This window comes from Mauremys mutica, chromosome 3, assembly GCF_020497125.1.
Source record: "Mauremys mutica isolate MM-2020 ecotype Southern chromosome 3, ASM2049712v1, whole genome shotgun sequence".
Lineage (NCBI taxonomy): Eukaryota > Metazoa > Chordata > Testudines > Geoemydidae > Mauremys > Mauremys mutica.
The window spans coordinates 138270194-138290354 of NC_059074.1; the positions used below are offsets into that span (position 1 = coordinate 138270194).

General features: G+C 43.3%; 1 protein-coding gene across 4 annotated transcripts in view; it reads left to right on the forward strand.

Annotated features, from left to right (window-relative positions):
• WDR64 (WD repeat domain 64) overlaps positions 1-20161 on the forward strand; it is a 134198-nt gene that overhangs the window by 45531 nt on the left and 68506 nt on the right. For all 4 annotated transcript variants that reach the window (XM_045008686.1, XM_045008687.1, XM_045008688.1 and 1 more), the window contains exon 10: positions 5866-6005. In XM_045008686.1, coding sequence (XP_044864621.1) covers positions 5866-6005 — 140 coding nt within the window. The remainder of the gene's footprint in view (positions 1-5865; positions 6006-20161) is intronic.

Here is a 20161-nt window from a genome sequence, read left to right on the forward strand (position 1 = left end):
GTGCTTGCAGGATCAGAGCCTACATACTTTTCACATTTACAGATACTAGTTGATTAATTATGCTGAGAGTTGATCAGAAATTGTATTTAATGATGTGTCTTATTCAATTGTTATGGTTTAGTTGGATTTTTGTTACAATATTGTGAGTTATAACTGATCATTTTAAACTGGTAATTGCTTTATTTATAGGAGATGAATAATGGATATCATCTGATGTTACAGATTGCACGATGGTTGGCTTTTGTCCAAGTCCTGAAACTTTGGTATCAATGAGGCTCTTCCTCCTCAAAGGGAGGGACACTTTTTAGGCTCTAATGAAGACCCTGTGTTGAAACGTTAGCCACAGTTGGCTGATTAAATAGTTACTGTTTCATTCACAAAGAGTGAAGGGGAATGGGAATCTAAGTTGAACAAGTGGGACTTTATTAAACCCTGCAAACTGCTCTGGCCATGTGGCATAATTGCTTCAGGCTAACTTCCCTATTCCTATTGGTGTCCTGTCAGTAACTGTCCCTCTCAGGAACACTGGCACCCTCCCTCCCCTTCCAATGATCATGATACAGTTAAATAATACAAATATTTTATCATTTTGATTTTGCAATCTTCATTTCCTAGATAAAAGAGCTTATTTTTGTACAAAAAGGTACAGAAAACATGGAAGGCACAACAAAAGGATTATTCTTTTTATGTGTCCCCCAAAGACTCTAGAATCATGGCTTTAGAGAAGTATAAAACTTCTGTTTTTTAAATTTAGTTTGGGTAACTTTCCAGTGCTATATGCCCTTGGATCTACACAGATTGGCTTCCAGATGGACATAGTACCATAGCAACTTCCTTCCCCAGCTAGCTCTTTGACATCCAAATCTTGAACAATGCAGTATTAAAATACTTTACCTAACTTATTACATTGAGTTAAATGTCTAACCCTTCAGCCTTTGAGGGATCCTTCTTCAAACAAGTGTATCAGGATACAGGTATGTGCCTCGCGCTAGTGGGACACACCTACCACTTCAAAAGTTTAACCCTAGAATTCACAGCTCTTTAGGACAGTACAGTGAGCACAATAGGCACAACATGTGCTAAGATTGCCATACAGTATGACTGGCATTGTATCTTACGGCTAGTCTACACTAGAAGCATTACATTGGCAAAGCTGCAGCAATGCAATCTCAAAGCATTGTACAGACATTTTAAATCACTTAAGGCAGACACCTTTTGAGAGAAGAGTAGCAGCAGAAGGATAAACAATGCAATGGAAACTGAACAACAATGTAGGGGAGGGAGACATTTTGGCCAAGGACACTGGGCCAAACTAAGGCTACGTCTACACTACACCACTTTTAGCAACATGGGCGTGTTGCCACTAAAAGTCGCGTCGTGTAGCCGCTGTTTGTCGGCTCTCCAGCTGCCAAAAAACTTCCACCCTCAATGAGTGGTGTTTGCACTGTCGGCAGGAGAGCACTCCTGCCAATAACGCGCTGTTCACACTGGCACTTGTCGCAGCAAAGCTTTTGTCTGTTGAGAGGAGCGGCGGTTAACACTTCTGAAAGACAAAAGTTTTGTCGTTCAATTTCCAGTCTAGACATAGTTTAAAAGTATTCGGGGATCTTGAACATCCACCTAGAGCAGACAGCTGTTTTTAAGGTCTCATCAATGAAAGCCACACTCTCCTTTATTTCATTTATCTTGGAAGTGTGAAGAGCTGAACTGAACCTACTGGGATACAAACCATTGGTTCCATGGAGTCAAGGTATAGCCAAGCTAATGTTTGGCTATCTGATCCATCCCCTCCCAGCTCATGTTTTCTTATGAATGAGCTTAATCCCCGTGCATTTCATGTCAGGGTATTTGATCCTAGAAGCATATTTGGATCACTGAGAGACCTAATTGTTCTTCCCAGTGTCCTGATGAGCTTCTATAACTCTGCTGTAGCAGCGGGGTTAGGAAATATCTCTTCAGTGGCAGGGATCAGTAGAGCAGTAGGTCACAAAAAGGGGAGAGAACAACCTAAAAATCAATCTTATTATTTAACATAAGCAAGAAAAAAGAACTAAAACTAATTGACCAGCTGAAAATAGCAATAAACAAAACCCCTTGCACTTAAGCAAACACAACAAAATTGAATGGATTTTATTGATAGGCTTTTCTGTGGCACCTGCTCTTCATGGTAATACCGGAGTACATAATAGACATTAATGATTTTAGCCTCATGCAACTCTCTGTGTTAGGGGCCCTGGATACACACAGCACTTCTTTCTCCCTGCCCTTCATCTGCTGCCACTGTCAGAGCATAAAGAGCAGAGGTGTTAGAAAGCCACATTCCTGTTCATCTTCAGAATTGTAATGGGAGGGACACTCTTTCTGCTCAGAGACCGTCTGCTGTCCCCCATCCACTGTCACTTAAAGCATTATTTTTTTCATTATTGAACTCCTAAGGTATACACAATTGGGGTGCTCTTTGCTCCTTCTGTGACACCTGATCTACTGTCCCACTCAATGAAGGCTGCTATCAGCCAGAGTCCCCCCCTTCTGAACTCCTCCTGCAATCTGCAGGCTGAGTGCTCTGCTCCTGAACACATTATGAACAAGGCCTCTTGTTACTCTATGGCAAGATGGACCGAAAACCTACAACAAAGTCCCTGGTGCTGCAGCCAGCTGGGACTTCAGGTGCAGAACTCATTAGACTCAAAAATGGAAGTTTTAAGGAACTCATATACAAGCAGTTGACTCTCTAGGGAAGGCTGGCCTTGTAGGTAGGTACTGGTTCAGTACTTGGGAACAGTGGGTTCAAATCCTATCTCTGCTACTGACTGTCTGTATGATCTGGGGTCTAATAAGGGATGTATTTTTCAAAAGAACTATTACATTAACTAAAAAGGTGTCTTGGCTAATTTCTCTGATGAAGCTTGGCAAAAAGGGAGTGTTCTAAAGGCACAAACGGCAACTATTTGCCTAACTTCCATTGGCCATCAGTGGGAGAGGGGCACCTAACAGCCATTTGTGCTTTTGAAAGTCTCCTCAAATGTTGTTAATTGTTCGCTAATTCCCACTGAGAACAATGAGTGCTTCTGGGCACTACATGTGCATAATGGGAGATGAGCTTTCTTTAAAATCTGGCACCAGCTGCAGAGGCTGAGCACTTTAATTTGACCTTTAGTCTCTCTCTGCCTCTGTTTCCCATCTGTAAAATGGGCAGCACATTTATTTCTTCAACCCATTGTCTGCCTTGTCTATTTAGATTGTGAGCACTTTGGGGTAGGAACTTAGGTGTGAGTGGCCAAAACCTAATATGATGGGACCCTAGTCTAGGTTGGGGCTTCTAGGCACTACCATAATACAAGTAATTTGTGGTGTTCTGATATTCAGATCTATTTATTTTATAGTGCTCTCAGATTCCCAATATACTGCAAATGTTGGTATTGCAGTCACATCGCTCCATCAGAGATGTCACCCCAGAAGGGAATCTGGGGTTTTTGGCAGATGTGTGGGGAATAGGTGCAGATGTTCAAAAACATGAAGAGGGTGACATTGGTACTAGGGAGCAGTGGCATCTCCTCTTTTCCTTCCCATTGGGCAGGGTGGAGTGGGGGTGAAGGGACCAGTTTAAATTCAGTGGTGAGGATTGACTTCCTCCCCAGCAACCCTTGAAAACAACTAGCTGCCCCACTGCACCCTGTATCAATGTGTCATTGCATCAACAATAATGGATAAACCCAATAGTTTGATGTTTCTGATAACACAACTAGTAGTGAAATAGCTAACATGGACTTGTGAATGGTTGTCTTTGGGCTTCAGAGCTATCCCATTGAGATTAATGGGATCAGTTCCTTCTGCTCTGACAGCTTTTGTTTCAGGCTATTTGCACTCTGAGTCAGACATCCCTGTATCGGCTTACTCTTGGTTCACATTTTGTGCCTAAAGACGAGAGACTTAACTTCTCAAAAATGAAATCCTAGATTGTGGAGCAGAGTTATGTGGTGACTTAAAGGGAAAGGGGCAACTACGATCATTTGTGTGACCGCATCATTGCATTATATACCAGTGGTTAGTAATACTGACAGCTAAGATCTGACGGTCCCTGATGAACCAGAAAAATGAGCAGACTTATCCCTTCATGTGTCTCCTAACTGGACCTACGAATGTAATGATAAATACTGCTTTCCAGACACACAGTGCCTTTTATCTAAAAATCAGTTACAAAGTTACATTAACTTCTTCATTTTAACAGGTGCCCTTCCTTGGCCTTGCTTTCCTTACCCAAAATTATGCACTAACAAGTCAAGAACTGATCCCTGGTCTCCTCTCTACTAGTCCCCGCTCTATCTAAAAGGCAGTGAAAGACTGGAGAAAGTACCAGTATGATGTAACAAACCCATACTGGCCTAATTTAAGCTCTGAAAAGCCACAGTTGAAACACAGCTGATTCATTACCACATGATGGATTTTTTTCCCTTTTGATTTCTTATGGGCCAGAATATCTGTCTTCTGTGATTTGCATTTTATTGGGTTCCATCTGCTAGGAGACATATATATTTCCCCCAAAACTTTAAACCATCTTAACTTTAAAACTGTCTTCTCATCCAGATTGCTTTGTATAATTTAGCAATTTGGTGAATTATTTCAAACTGTGCCAAAATGAATGCACTGGAATACTCCAGTAGACCAGTTACTATATTTTTATAGGCTGACAGTGCTTGCCACCTGGTTAAGTGTTGGTCCAGCTGTGAAAGGTTTACATGCATTCTGTTGACTCACTGAGGCAGATGACTTATTGCCCCGTCTGGGTATAAAAGAGGATTGGAGTGGCTCTCTGAGGAGAGAATGAAGTGGTCCTCAGGGAAGAACCCTGAGACGATTTGAGCTGACTTATATCTTTTTGTTTTCTTTGTTAATAGAACTAAATCCAGGCAGAGGGTGAGTTTGGGTTGTTGTTCAGAACAGAGTGTTTGTATAACAGGTTGGGAAAGGCACTGGCTTATACTCTGAATGGCCCAGGTCTAGAGGACAATGCATCTGTGCAGTCTCTTTCTAAAAAGCTTTAAGATTTTACTTCTTCTCAAAGTAAATAACAAATAAAGCTGTGTGACCGTTGGCTGACTTGGTTCTGAGGGTTGTGTGAATGTCCTCCAGTTTTGATCCATGTGCTCTTATTCTCTGAGTTCTGCTTCAAGTTTGGAGCGACTCAAAGTAAAACTTAGTGATAACTACCAAGTTGTAACTGGTTTTGTGTCTCAAGCTATTCAGGAGGGGCTAAGTTGATTTTTATAAGGTGCTAAAGGCTTCTCAGTATTTAACTGTTAATAAAGCCATAACTCTGGCATGATTTTGATGCCACACCATAAATATATTAATGTCTGTTTGAAATTGGGCCCAGGTTCTCTTTAAAGGCTTGTGAAAAATAGCAAACTTTTCAATGTAGTTGGTTTAAACATTGGGGTTTGTATCAGAGCCAAAATCTAGGTGTGCTGGTGTTGCTTTGGGTTTTGCTGAAAATGTTTGAAATAATTAGCAGCAAAAAACCTATAATAAAAGGACCAAATTTCAAAAGTGGCTTCCTAAATTGTGTGCAAACATCACATTTGCACAGATGGGTACAAAAGGCTTGATTTTCATTTATACCTTTACACCACTTTGGCAACATTAAAGGGCCTTAAAGAGTGAGTTACGTATGCTTTAAGCAGCGTGAAGGTGTCTAGAGGTCTTTCATCAAGACCTTGGTATGAAAAATACAAAGATTTAAGCAGGATTTGTGTCTGCAGTCCTGGCAGCCATTTTTTTTAAACTAGGCTGTCTATTCAGAATCTATTTTGCGATAGTCTGCATGTTAGAGAGACAGAAAGGGTGATGGATATTTTCTGTTCACAGGTGATGATAAAGTTCTCCGTTTATGGCATCCCAATATAAACACCAAGCCAGTGGGCAAATTGTTGGGACACTTATTTAGTGTCATGGAGATTGTCACAAATGAAAAAGATCAGCACATTATTAGCCTTTCCACTGCGAAGGTAAAGTACTGTCCCTTAACTTCATGAGAAGCACTGCTGTGGTATAGTTACTCGTATAGTTAATTACACTTTGTGTTACCTCTGCTGATGGTGTTAGGTTTTAATTGTTATCACATTTTTATTAGAGTATTTCACACTGTACACAATATACTAAACTCTTATACATGGTTCATAAAGGGTTTTCCTGCAATGAAATAAGTATTTGTTTTTTAAAAAATATTCAAATTATTTTATACTATTTACAAGGCTACAGGAGTCCCAGTTCCTCCTGTGGGACTCTGGGAAATATTCTCTGAGAATTTAACATGCTCAAGTAACTTAATTCTGTTCTTTAACAGTTATCAGATACACAGATGAACATGATGGGAAGAGTCAACCTGGTTTTTATAAAGGGAAATCATGCCTTGTGAATCTATTAGAATTATTTGAGGGAGGTCAACAAAAATGTGGACAAGGGGGATCCAGTGGACATAGTGTACTTAGATTTTCAGAAAGCCTTTGACAAGGTCCCTCACCAAAGGCTCTTAAGCAAAGGAAGGAGTCATGGGATAAAAGGGAAGGCCCTCTCATGGATCAGTAACTGGTTAAAAGATAGGAAACAAAAGGGAGGAATAAATGCGTCACCTCATCTCAAAAAAGATATATTGGAATTGGAAAAGATACAGAGAAGGCAACAAAAATGATTAGGGGTATGGAACAACTTCCATGTGAGGAGAGGTTTAAAAGGCTGGGACTTTTCAGCTTAGGAAAGAGATGACTAAGAGGGGGAATAAGATAGAAGTCTGTAAAATCATGACTGGTGTGGAGAAGTAAATAAGGAAATATTATTTACACCTTCTCATAATACAAGAACTAGGGGTCACTAAATTAAATGAATAGTCAGCAGTCTTAAAACAAAAAACAAAAAAAAATCAGCTTACTTCCTTTTATTTTTTTTTAGTAAAAAAGGGAAGCATCAGAGTAGGGGGCCGGCTTATGAACGGGTATAGAGATGGAGAGAGGTGGGACACAGTCGCCCTCCCCCGCCAACAGAGGGGACAAGGAGAGGCAGCAGACAGCAGAGCCAGAAGAGAAGAGGCAGGGCAAGAGTCTTTCCTTTTCTGGCCACGCTGTTCTCCCCCAAGTGTCCGAAGCAGCTGCAGCTCTGGGGCTGGCCCGCCACGGCCGCACTGCCCGGCCCACCGGAACAGCTCTGACCAGGCCAGAGACATCCTCCCCTGACCCGTCCCAGCTAAAGTGGGAAGGGATGGGGAGAGTGTGGGGGTCCTGGGCTAGGGGTGGGGCAGGAAGGGGTTACATGGGGAGGGGTCATGTGGGGAGGTCCCAGGTTAGGGGTGGGGTCATGTGGAGGGTGGTCACAGGGGCTACTCCTCTGACCCCCAACTTCTTCCCCCCCAAAAATTTCCCCACCTGTTACTGTCCCGGCCCGTCAGGGTAAGCCACTGGCAGGCCGGGACTCTTTGTTTACTTAGGTTTACCTCCATGCCTGCAGATGCTCGAGGTAAACAAACCTTCTTTGGCCCGGCAACCAAAGTTTGCTGACTCCTGAATTATAGGGTCAGCTTATGAATGGGTCATAAAAAATTTGCCATTTTTACTTATCCATTTTAGGGGGGAGAGGTGGTTGGTTTATAAACGAACTGGCTTATAATCGAGTATATACGTCACTTCACACAACGCACAGTCAACCTGTGGGACTCTTTGCCAGAGGATGTTGTGAAAGCCAAGACTGTAACAGGGTTCAAAAAAGAACTAGATAGGTTCATCAATGGTTATTAGACAGGATGGGCAGGGATGCAAAACCATGCTCTGAAATGTCCTTGGTTTCTGTTTGCCAGAGGCAGGGAATGGGTGATATGGGATGGATCACTTGATGATTACCTGTTCTGCTCATTCCCTCTGATGCATCTGGCATTGGCACTGTCAGAAGACAGGATACTGGGCTAGATGGACCTTTGGACTGATCCAGTATTGCTGTTATGTTCTACTCATGCTTGGTAGTCCCATTGAAGTCAACAGGACTGCTCACACCATGTAAAATTAAACACATGCTTGAATCTTTGCAAACCCAGGTCACTAGACAACATTACAAACCACATACATGTGAGATTTAGAAACAAACCTTCTTTCCATTTTACACTTGGTGAATTGGAGGCAGACACAATCAGATTTGTCCAAGGCTATAGAGAGGAAGCAGTGTTAGAGGTAGAATTAACACTCAGGAATTCCTAGCTCCCAGTCCTGTCCTCAGACCTTTGGATTATGCCTTGCTGGGTTGGCAGCCTAAAATATTCATAGTAGAGCTGAGTGAAATTCAGAAATTCCATCCTCTGGGAAATTATGATATTTCAACTTTTGCTTATGAGGTGAAAAGTTGAGACCAAACGTTTTCATGCAACAAAATAGTCTGAAAAACGTCAATTTGGGAATGTGAAAATGTTTTTCTCCATTTTCAATCAACACAAAACATTTTGATCTGAATCAAAATATTTTCATTTTGGTTTGTTGAATTGACCTGGAATGCTTTGTTTTGAGTCAGTTCAACATTAAACAGGCAGCCCAGATGTGCCTATCTTTAATATGTAATACAGGCACAATACAGGGTTTTCGTTTTTTGGGGTGGGGGGTGTTCTGCTGCTGCCTGATTGGTTACTTTTATTTTTACTTGGTGTGCGGTTGACGGGTCAGTCTGTCACTCTGATGCTCATATCTTTGAGGTTCTAATGTACAAGTGACTCGTGGGACTTCAGGTTGCCTGGGGCCCCCATTATCTCCTATGGGCCAGCCTCCCTGGTTGGAATATGTCTCCTATGATGCGCCTACATTTACATGACTTCCATGATGTACCACACAGCTCGGCCAGAGGAGAGTTCGTATTACATCATGGGAGCTGTAGTATTTCTGGGAGCATGGTCCATAGGAGGGAATGGGGGCTCAAACTATGATTCCCATTGGGCAATGTGGCACAATAGGGAAATGCAATTTAATGTTGAGCTGACACAGAATTAAAGGTTTCAGGTCAGTTCAACAAACTAAGATATTCCAATTTGGATTGACCCCCCTCTAAAATCTTTTGTTTCAGTTTTTCCAATGGAAAATCAACATTTTGGCAAAATTGAAGTTCTCCCATGAAAGGTTTTTGAGTTTGTGGAAACTACATTTTCTTTCAGAAAATAATTCTGATGGAAAATTCCCAACCAGCTCTAATTCTAGCCTCTATGTATTGATCTTTATTTTCCTCTCATTACACTGCTAATTAACAGAATACGTCATGAGTCGCCACTTGGTATGAAGTCTTTCACAAAAAGTGGACCTTGTAATGGCAAGATCTAAAGGAAAATAACTTGAAAGGGATTAATGGAGCAAAGTATCAATTTAAGTGAAAAACAGACCTTCTCTTTGATGTCAAACATGACATGCTGGTGATACAAGTTGGAACTCTCACAGGAAAAGCTATCAAAATGTTAGGTTTGTTCCCGCTCTCATTGTTCTCAATGGAAGTTTACTGATTGACTTTAAAGGGAGCAGGATTGGGCCTTTTCAGGATAATTCTTGGAGATTTAGTAAGATGAACCCTATTGTTTCTGATTTTGATTCAACATTATATCTTCATCTGACCCAAACAAGCATCTCTTCCGTAAAACGTAAGTTGTGCCAACACTAAATCTTAACATCAGATTCAGAAAGCCCATTACTTTCCTTCACTGACAGCAAATGATACTGGCTGGAAACAAGACAGTTGCATATATTCTAAAAAGCACAAGTTTGTTCTTTAAGGTGATTAATTTTCTCTTCTGGTCTTGTTTCCCTGGATGTTTTTTCCTTTGAAAATAAATGACACCCTGTCTGCGGACCTCCAATTATGAGATAGCTCAAACAAAAGCGAGCCACAAGAGGCACCTTAGAATCCCTCATAAATTGATTCCCCCATTCTAAAGACTTCTTTCAATATAGAAAGGAGAATCAGTCTCTTTCTGAAGAGATTACAGCTGGGAAGATGAGGTTCATCTGCCTCTTCGCATAGACTAACACTCAATTACAATTTTCCAGACAATATTCAGAAAGTCTAACAAGGGGGAAGCTAGTGAAATCTGAAAGTATGAGGCAAACCTGACGTTTACTCCTCCCTAATATAAAGAAAGGTGAGAGAGATCACAATTCACATAGGAGGCACTAGGTCTCTTCTTAGAAAAAAATAGTACTATTCAAAAATACAGTACTGTTTATCTTCCCTTTAGGTTATGTTGCTTTCTTTTTTGTGAAACCCCACCCTGAATGGTTAGTGTCTCAGCCTGCCAAAATTGCCTAGACTTTGGTCACACTGAGCAGACTGCACAGCCTCTTGTTTTTGGTGCAACAAGGTATTGTCTTTGAGCACTTCTATAATGACATTAGTGCCTTCCTCCTCCAGTTATAAATCTTTCTCTCACCCTCCCAACTTTATACATTGCCTTTTGATTAATAGCATTTTATTATTTCTAAGTCACCTGAGAGAAATTCTAGCACACTGAAGTTGATGGGAATTTTGCCATTGGCTTTAATGTGACCAGACTGCCACCTCTGCAGATGACAAATACCAAATTTTGTCTGGAGTTTCATACACATTTGATTTTTTTCCCCACTCTACAAGTTGAGCTAGACTGAGTTCACTACTATCTAAAGCTGCATGGGAAGGAAGAGCCTTCAAGCATGGTGCTGTTGAGAAATTCAAAACTTGGTTAAAAATATTTCCCTTTTTAGACCCAATTCTATACTTTCAGGCTGCAGTGCTGCATGCCCAGTAATCAAACTTTCATTGTAATATGGACTTTAACAGGGTTTTGGCTTAAATTTAGTTTGAGGAATATCAGTAGAAAGTATTCATTTTCATCACTATTTCCCCAGCACTGTCACTCCATCAGCCACCTGAGGCAATATCTCTTGAGATTTACCAACCTGCCTGCATCTCTCCTACAAGTTGCTGGTACCTCTTACACTCTGGCTGCCTGGTATTGGTCTTTGGGCACTTACTTGCAATGTGATGACTCTCAGCAGCAGGGTCATTTCATGTTAGGACAAAAAAAAGGAATAGGGAGATAGCCTCTGGCTCTCTGTCATCCTCCTATGGCAATAACTGCCAGACAGATTAAAAGGTGGTTTGATTGCTTTGTAGATGAGAGCAAACTGTCTTTTAACTGTGTCCTCAAAAGGCGTAGCCCATTCTGCCCTAGGCATTAGTGTACTTTGGGATGATGTCTAATTCTAGTATATACTGCAAGACTGAAGCATGTTTTAACTATGTTTGGCACAACCATGTTATAACCGAGCTTCCGACATTGCTGTTTGTACAGTGTAAATGGGCTGTTAGATCGTAAATTCTCTGCAGGGAATGTATCCTACTTTTTTGTAAAATCTATTAGATGTTTTATTCAACTTCTCTATGAGAGGTCAATTATTCTTTCAAACTTTTTACACTTATACCATAAGATCTATGTGACTTTATCTATTTAGAGTCATATCAGCCAGATGTGTCACTGGCAAATTATTTCTCCAGTAGAGTATTCCTTCAGATCTTCCAAAAGGAAAAATCTAACCACTCACTCGTACCTCAGGTCAGCTACTTCATGACACTCCCTTAGGCTCTGATCCAGCTAATCCTTACACATATTTAATTTTATCTGAGTAATCTGACTGATGCTAATGGGACTACTCAAATGCATACTGTTACTCATGGGTGAGTTTGCAGGATCGAGGCCTTGCAAAATAAGTAAAGTTCCCACCTAATAAATGATATTGAAAGGGAGACATGTTTTCAAGGCAGGAGTGCCAAGTTAACAACTGTATTGAATGACTAGGTAATACATAGGTGGCCGAAATGAGACAGATGGATCAAAGCTAGCCTGAATTTGTATAAAGTGGTCTGTGTCCGCTCCATGTTCAGTACAGAGATGCAGTCCATCTACAAATCCCAGCATGCAATGCTCAAGTGTCCTGGTTTTAGTTCTGTAGTCTCTATGCAATGTAATTCTGTATTAAAGATGAGTGGTTACAATCTGCTGTTAAGTGAAAGTTGAGTGCTTGGATTCCAAATATTGTCAGTGTAATCCTCATTTGGGCAATATTTGGGTACCTTAGGGATAGTTGTAATAAATACAATTATTAGCAGACATCTGTCTTAAGAAAAATTGAATGAAAATAAATCAGCAGCAGGCAAGGTTTTTTTTCTTTTTAAAGCTACATATCCAGTTCTGCCAAAAGCTTGAGGGCTTGTTGGTAGGAAATTATTTCTGATAGAAGATTTGGGAGGTGGTTGCATCCTGCTGATGAAATGAAAGCCGTTTTCTAGTGTTGAAATTGTACCTGATAGCGTGAGACTTTTTTTTTCCTTCCTGACTTTTCCCAAAGGCTGTTTTCTTGGATTTGTGTCATATGTATAACCTTGCCATCCACTGATCACTAATTCACTTGCGTATTTTATTATTCCGTGATCTCTGTACCTTAAGAAAAATCAACCTAGGGATTTTTGTGTGTAACAGTGAGATAAATAATACTAAATATGATTGCTTTTTGTCTGCCAGTTGGTGACTCGTATTCTGGGGATAACTTATCCAGTAACATAATTAAAATGGTGATAAATTTCACTTTAAGTTCATTTTTAGTTACATTTTGAAAAGATGTGAGGTTTGTGGGGTAGGAGTTTGAGAGAGACACTTAGGGAGACTCCTGATATATTTAGTGTATACAAAAAATACAAATATTGTAAGGATGTAGCTAGTCTACTTTGTTGACAGTCTAACTGAATGCCAAGCAGTCGCTCTTGTTGGTCATTGGCCTGTGAATACAAATAAGAATTAGCCACATGGGGGGGGGGTGACAATGTAAATGTATTCTAGAAAATCTTCATAAGCAAAATGAGAGTGAAATACAAATTAATACAATGTATGTAACTCACTAATGGATTTCACTCAAACGAGAGAGGCTCAGGTTTTTAGTACTGAAAGTACGAGGTTCAACCCTTGCTGTTAGACCAAGGGTCATTTATATAGACAGAAACTATTAGTTATGTATATAGAAATGTCTTTAGATAAATATATTAAAGCGCTTTATTTCGTTCATGGCCTTCTCTTGAACAGGACATAGGAAACACCATTAGATTCCGTTCAGTTTCTTTTGTCAGGGGATGGGGATTTCCTCCTCTTCCCACAGAAGAAGCAGGAGTTTTGTTCCAATAAACCAGTGGATCCCTAAGACACACCAAGGTTCTGTCCCTTCACACTGGTTCCATTTGGTTCCCTGACAGTGCTGCCCAAGGCTGCCCCCTACCCCTGTCATCTGCTAGATGTTAGTGGGAAGATTGGGTGCAGGCTGGTGGGGGAGGGAGGGGTTACAGGGCATGGAATGAGGGATGAGAGAATTAAAACCATAGTAGGTTTTTGGAGGGAGTGATGCTGTAAATGGCAGTTGTCCCCCCAAACTACCTCCAGCATCACACAGCTTTAGATGCATGGAAGGACTTTGTGATGTTGCTCAAATGGGAGGTGGAGGGACTGAGAAGGAGGAACATTGCTATGAAGATAGTATTCCCCTCCCCATTCTGGGCTTCCCCCCATCCAGGGATATATGTTACTGTCATAATAATCTCCACAATTGTGATGCATCCACAGCTTTGCACACTTCTCTGTAAGAGGGGAATGTCCAATGTAAGCATGTAGCAGCAGATCCATTACCCCTGCTCCTTCTCCTGCACTTCACCAAATCCACTCTGCTTAGTAACAAACTAGATTAACTTTCCCTGATGTAGTTAGGGCCCCCATGACTGGACAGCTGAGATGAGGGTGGGTCAGAGCTCTTCTTTTTACCCTGTGCTAGAATAGGTGATTGATTTTCAGGCACAGAAGATTAGGAAGCAGATCCCAGAAAGTTTTATCTTCTTACCAGAAAGGTGGTGTTACTTTTGAGAGGTTCAAGAGCCAGTTCTGACCTTTCCCTCCTTCAGCCCAGAGCCAAGGCATTTGGGGACCTCTTGTCCAAAAGGATTATGAGAGCATAGGCTGGGCAACAAAGTAAGCTGAGAAGGAGAGCAGAAATACAGAAGAATTCCCTTTTCTCCAGTAAGAGACCCGAGAAGATGCAAGATCTATTGAGGACCTGTCTAAGTAAAGTGAACGGGAGCTGCTGACTGGTCTCTCCAAGCAAAGGGGAATTTTTGCAAGGCAGGTATATAGAATAAGCATCTGAAGAAAGGACTTTTTCAGCATGCTTTCTGCAAAGTTCCTCAGTGAAGGAAATGTTAAAGACCCAGAATTCTTGTTTTCAAACTAGCCCTACTTTAACCTGGCCCTCTCCAGCCTATTCCTGTTGTAGTGCAATCTGAGAATTCCAGTGCTGCTGGAATTTAATCTAATGCATGAGTTGTTGGTGTAGCAGAAACTGCTGGAAATCTGGTAATAGAGCATTAATCTTGTACTTGTGTGCACACTTGGCTTTACTTCTCCCAAGACACTGCAGATATAGACTGAATAAACACTGGCTATTAAACAGATTTCATTTAATCTTAGCCACCAAGAAAATGCTTCCATATTTAGTACAAAGAAGGAAAGATGTTGACAGCTTGAAATTCTGAAAGTGTTTTCAGCAGTTTACTTAAAAGGATCAAATGGAAACTAAACTGTCCCAAAATTAGCAGTTCCAGTCATTGTACAAACACAGGGCACATAGGTAGCTCCTGCCCCAAAGATCTTACAATGGAATTCATTTTAATTTAAATTCCTACACTGTTGGTCATTGTCACATCTGTTTATGCACAGAATGTGTAATGCTTGGCGCCGGATTCATTTAATATATCTTATGTGGCAAACAGAAATAAAAGAATCCATGCACAGTTTGGCACAGCTTTGCTTGATGGGCAGCTGCTGCTCAAGAGAGCTTCAGGACTAGAATATCTGTGGGGATCAGGATAGAGAAGAGGTTGAGTGGCAGAACTTGCTTGGGGAAGCTTGCACAGCAGCTGCAGGCATCATGTCAGGCTCTCAGTAGTGCTGTAATAAGCGCTCACTTTCATGAGCAATAACTTGGCCCACAAAATTCAAATACAAAACTAATAAATGGACATATTATTAAAAATACATTTCTTCCTGCTGTGTCTTGCATTCGATATGACTGCAGGAAATATGAAAATGCTTCTGTAAAAAGTCTGACACAGCTTTTGTAGCAATTCTGTCCTCTTTGGGGCAGACATAAGCCATCCTTTAACATGAGGCACAGATGGATGATAAAAGCTATGTAAATGGTCACATGTAAAAGCTATGTTATGGATAACACAGATGCAGGGACGGCTCCAGCTTTTTTGCCACCCCAAGCGGCGAAGGGGGAAAAAAAAAAGAAAAACACGATTTGAGCTGCCACAAAGTGCCGCCAAAGAAGAAGAGGAGTGAAGGACCCACTGCTGAAGACCCAGATGACCTGCCCCAATAATGGACGGAGTGCCGCCCCTTTCTATTGGCCACTCCAGGCACCTGCTTCCTTCACTAGTGCCTGGAGCCAGCCCTGCACAGAGGTGGCTAAGATGTCATGCTGTTTCAAGGTTATACTGCTGTACAGCTTACATTCTGGGGATAGGTTCCGAATCAGGTTTGAGTATCCAAAAATTTGCTGATTTTTTTTTTTTTAAATCTCAGGAATGAGATATATTTACTGAGATATGGGAGGGAACATTTGTCATAGTTCCAAGTTGGTTGCTTCATTTATAGCAGTAGTTATTGTGGAAAAATTAAAATCAAAATATTGCACCATCACACTCCAGGAAGAATTAGTGACTATAACTGAATGCACCCCTGTATTCACAGCCTACACACTACTGTAATAATCTTTGCAAAAAAATATGCCTCATGAGGCATCATTTGAAAACTAATAACTCACTGGTCAATGGTATCCTGGTGAAATGTGTGTAGCAACATTATATGTAAAGTTATGAACATAAGCTGAAATCATGACTGAAGTGTGTTTGCCAGACAAGTCTAGGGAGGGGGGAAACCTGTTTCTCAGAGACTAAGGACAAGCTGACACCTCTAGCCAGGTGTCTTCAAAGCTGACTGGCAATCACTGGTCAAGTGGCCATTCTTTGGCAGCAAAGGGGGGGCAGGAGCACATCGATCTACATTTTAGCAAACAACAACATGGAACTTCTTTCGTCATGAGACTACACGTTTCCATCCTCACAGCTGTAGGTAACTTTGTCTAGGGGAAACCCTCAGGAAAATGCATTTCTAAGGGGGACTGCACTATAAAAAAGTGGGGTTAAAAACACCCCAGGTAGTCTGTCTTCTTAAGTGAAAGAGAGAAAAAGGAACCAGCTCTTTGGACTCTGGGGGCAGATCCTGACTTGAGATTTGATCAGCAATGTTGCTGGGAACATGTGGTAAGGATTATACCTTGAACCAAGTCTAGTTTCAGTCTTAGCTACCAGGAAGCATTTTATCTTTATTTCTCATGTAGCCATTTTGACTCTTACACCTTGCACTTGTGCTCATTTAAAATCTATCTCTTTGTAAATAAACATGTTATTCTTTAACCAAAACTAATCCTGTGTTTGCTTAAACTGAATTGTTTGGTAACTCCAGTTAAAGTAGCAGGCTGTTGTATATTGACCCCTTATGGGATGATGGACCTTTTAGTATATGAACTGTCAATAATACATGTTTTAGGGAAAATTCAGGACTGGGAGTGTGTGTGGGGTCACCCTGCAAGTGGTGACCCAGGCAGGTGGAAGCCAGAGTGTGACTGGAGTGTTGCTGACAGGCTGCTGGGGTCAGAGTTGCTGGACCAGGCTGTAGCTATACACAGATACTCAGGGTGTGACCTGCATGTGGTTTCCAGGTTTTTCAGGGGCCCCAGTTGGGAGCTACAGCAGCAAAGCATGGGTGAAGCATCCAAGGTTGCAGGGCAGGTGGTGACACAACACCTCACTAGTCTGGATCACACCCAGAATGTGACAGTGACCAGTGGGGATTTATGCTAGAAGGGAAAAGCCATCTTAGAAGATCATTAACTGTAATAGTCTTAATCTCTCATTACTTGGACATTAAACTAGTGTAGCCAGGTGAGTGTGGGGGGGGGGTATCACTGTTTGGGAATTGAAAGACCTAGTCGTATATTAAAAGAGAAACTGTGGATATGTCTACACCTCTAGTTCAAAGTGTAATTCCCATCTCGAGGAGACATACTCACACTAGCTCTGAGTGAGCCAGCATGCTAAAAATAGAATGTAGCCATGGCAGTGTGAGGAGCTAGCCACTCTGACTGTATGCCAGTCAGTTGGCGCAGGGCCGCCCAGAGGGGGGGGCAAAGGGGGCAATTTGCCCCGGGCCCCGGGCTCCGCAGGGGCCCCCAAGAGAACAGCGGAGGCTCCCGCCTCCGCCCCTCTCCTGGAGCCTCAGCGCATCAAGCGCCGAGTCTCCGCCAGGGGCCCTGAGCCCCGCCCCGCTCAGAGCCGCGTGGTCAGGGGGCGGGGCTGCGAGCTCCAGGCTGAGCTCAGCTCCCTCCGCTCGACGTGGAGCTCCCAGCCCCGCCCCCTCACCACACGGCTCTGAGCGAGGCGGGGCTCAGGCCCCGCCGGCCACACGCTGCGGCTGTTCCGGCGAGGCGCTGAGACTCCGGGTGAGGAGGGAGCCGGGGGTAAGAGGCCGGGGCGGGGGGGAAGCGGGACCCGCCGCCGAAGCGCAGCCCGGTCTTCGGCGGCGGGGGTTCCCCTTCCGTTCCGGGACCCGCCGCCAAAGTGCCCCGAAGACCCGCGGCGGGGACCCCCCCCCGCCGAATTACCGCCGAAGACCGGGCTGCACTTCAGCGGCGGGTCCCGCTTCGGCAGTAATTCGGTGGTGGGGGGGCCCCCGCTGCGGGTCTTAGGGCACTTCGGCGGTGGGTCCCGGAACGGAAGGGCCCCCCGCCGCCGAAGACCCCGGGCCCCCAGAATCCTCTGGGCGGCCCTGAGTTGGCGTAGATAGGTGTAACTCCATCCTCTGATGGTGTAGATGGGGGCAGTCCATTGACTTCAAATGTGCACAAGCAAAACCATGCAAATCAAGGTTCAACTGCCTTTTTATTTTGTGAGCTGTTGCCTGTACATACATATGTATTTGTACTCATGTGCATATGGCTTGCCAGTTCAGATACTTAGTTGCAGGTGTGCGTTGTAGGTGCAGTTTAGACCTGTTGCTCACTAACATTGGGGTGAGGGGAGACCTGGGTTTCTGATCATGAAGACATGACTCTCTTAAGAGTGATAGCAATATAAGTTTTCTACCCAACACCGAGTGCCATTTAAAGTGCAGCGGTCCATGTTGGAGTCAGGGTTGGGATCTGCCCTGGGGATGGAAGGCCTGGGGTGGGGTGGAGAGCTCACTCAGTTCTGTGCCTCCTGTCCTGCGAGGTTGGCCTGGCTCCCTGCTCCAGCCTGTTGGAACTCACCATAGCATGCAGGCTGGATCTTCCCTTGTGATGGCCCCACACCCTTCCTGGCCCTAGTGCAGCTAGATTGCCTGCTGAACTGGGCTATGGAGGGAGAGGAGTTGTTGGGTCATGGCGTGGGTGCCCTGCTCGCCTATTCCGCTCTGTGTCCTGTGCCCAATGTAATTTGCAATTTTTATTTTTAAATGACAATCTTAATATGCACTTGGCATGAAAAACTTTACCCATCTGGTAACTCGTTCTACAGGAAACTTCCTCTATGCAGAGACTCATTTCTTAATCGTTGTGTATATTCTGTCCAGCTTAGGGTGACAAGATGTCCCGATTTTATAGGGACAGTCCCAATTTTGGGGTCTTTTTCTTATTTAGGCTCCTATTACCCCTCACCCCCTGTACAGATGTTTCACACTTGCTGTCTAGTCACCCTAGGGCCTGGTCTACACTAGGCGTTTAAACCGGTTTTAGGAGCGTAAAACCGATTTAACGCCACACCCGTCCACACTAAGAGGCCCTTTATATCGGTATAAAGGGCTCTTTAAACCGGTTTCTGTACTCCTCCCTAACAAGAGGAGTAGCGCTAATATCGGTATTACCATATCGGATTGGGGTTAGTGTGGCCGCAGATCGACGGTATTGGCCTCCGGGCGGTATCCCACAGTGCACCACTGACCGCTCTGGACAGCAATCTGAACTCGGATGCAGTGGCCAGGTAGACAGGAAAAGCCCCGCGAACTTTTGAATATTTCCTGTTTGCCCAGCGTGGAGCTCCGATCAGCACATGTGGTGATGCAGTTAAAAATCAAAATAAAGAAAGAGCTCCCGCATGGACGATGCGGACGTGATCGCTGTAAGGGCAGGCAAATCTGTTCTATCAGCGCTCCGTTACAGAAGACGAAATTCAAAATCATTTTTAAAAAATCTCCAGACAGATGCCATAGCAGGGCCTCAGCACACTGCTGCGTGACAAGCGTAACGGAAAGCCAAAGAATCAAATGGACGCTCATGGACTGGAGGACTCAAGCTATCCCACAGTTCCTGCAGTCTCTGAAAAGCATTTGCATTCTTGGCTGAGCTCCAAATGCTTCTAGGGTCAAAAACAGTGTCCGCGGTGGGTCAGGGCATAGCTAGGCAATTTACGCACCCCCCCACCTACCACCAGAAGTGAAAGGGAAAACAATCCTCTCTTGACTCTTTTACATGTCACCCTATCTTTACTGAATGCTGCAGATAGACGCGATGGTGCAGCACTCAACACCAACATCCTTGCTCCACCCACGCTATGGATGGCTGATGGTACAATATGACTGATATCTATCGTCATCATCAGCCTATTGGCACATGGGGCAGTGCAAAAGGACTGGTAACCATGCTGACTAGCATCGGTAAGGTCAATCAAGGGCGCCTGGTCCTAATTTTTCGTAGTAGATGGTACAGTATGGCTGATAACCATCATCATCATAGCAACAGGGGGCTGAGCTCCATCAGCCCCCACCCTTCATGTGTAAAGAAAAGATTCAATTGCCCCTGGACTAGCAGAGGGATGCTGGGCTCCTCTCCTACACACTCCTTACTGTCCTGTCTGGACTATCATAGCAGCTGGAGGCTGCCTTCCACTCATATCTCACTAACAAGTCACTGTGTCTTATTCCTGCATTCTTTATTACTTCATCACACAAGTGGGGGGACAATGCTACAGTAGCCCAGGAAGGCTGGGG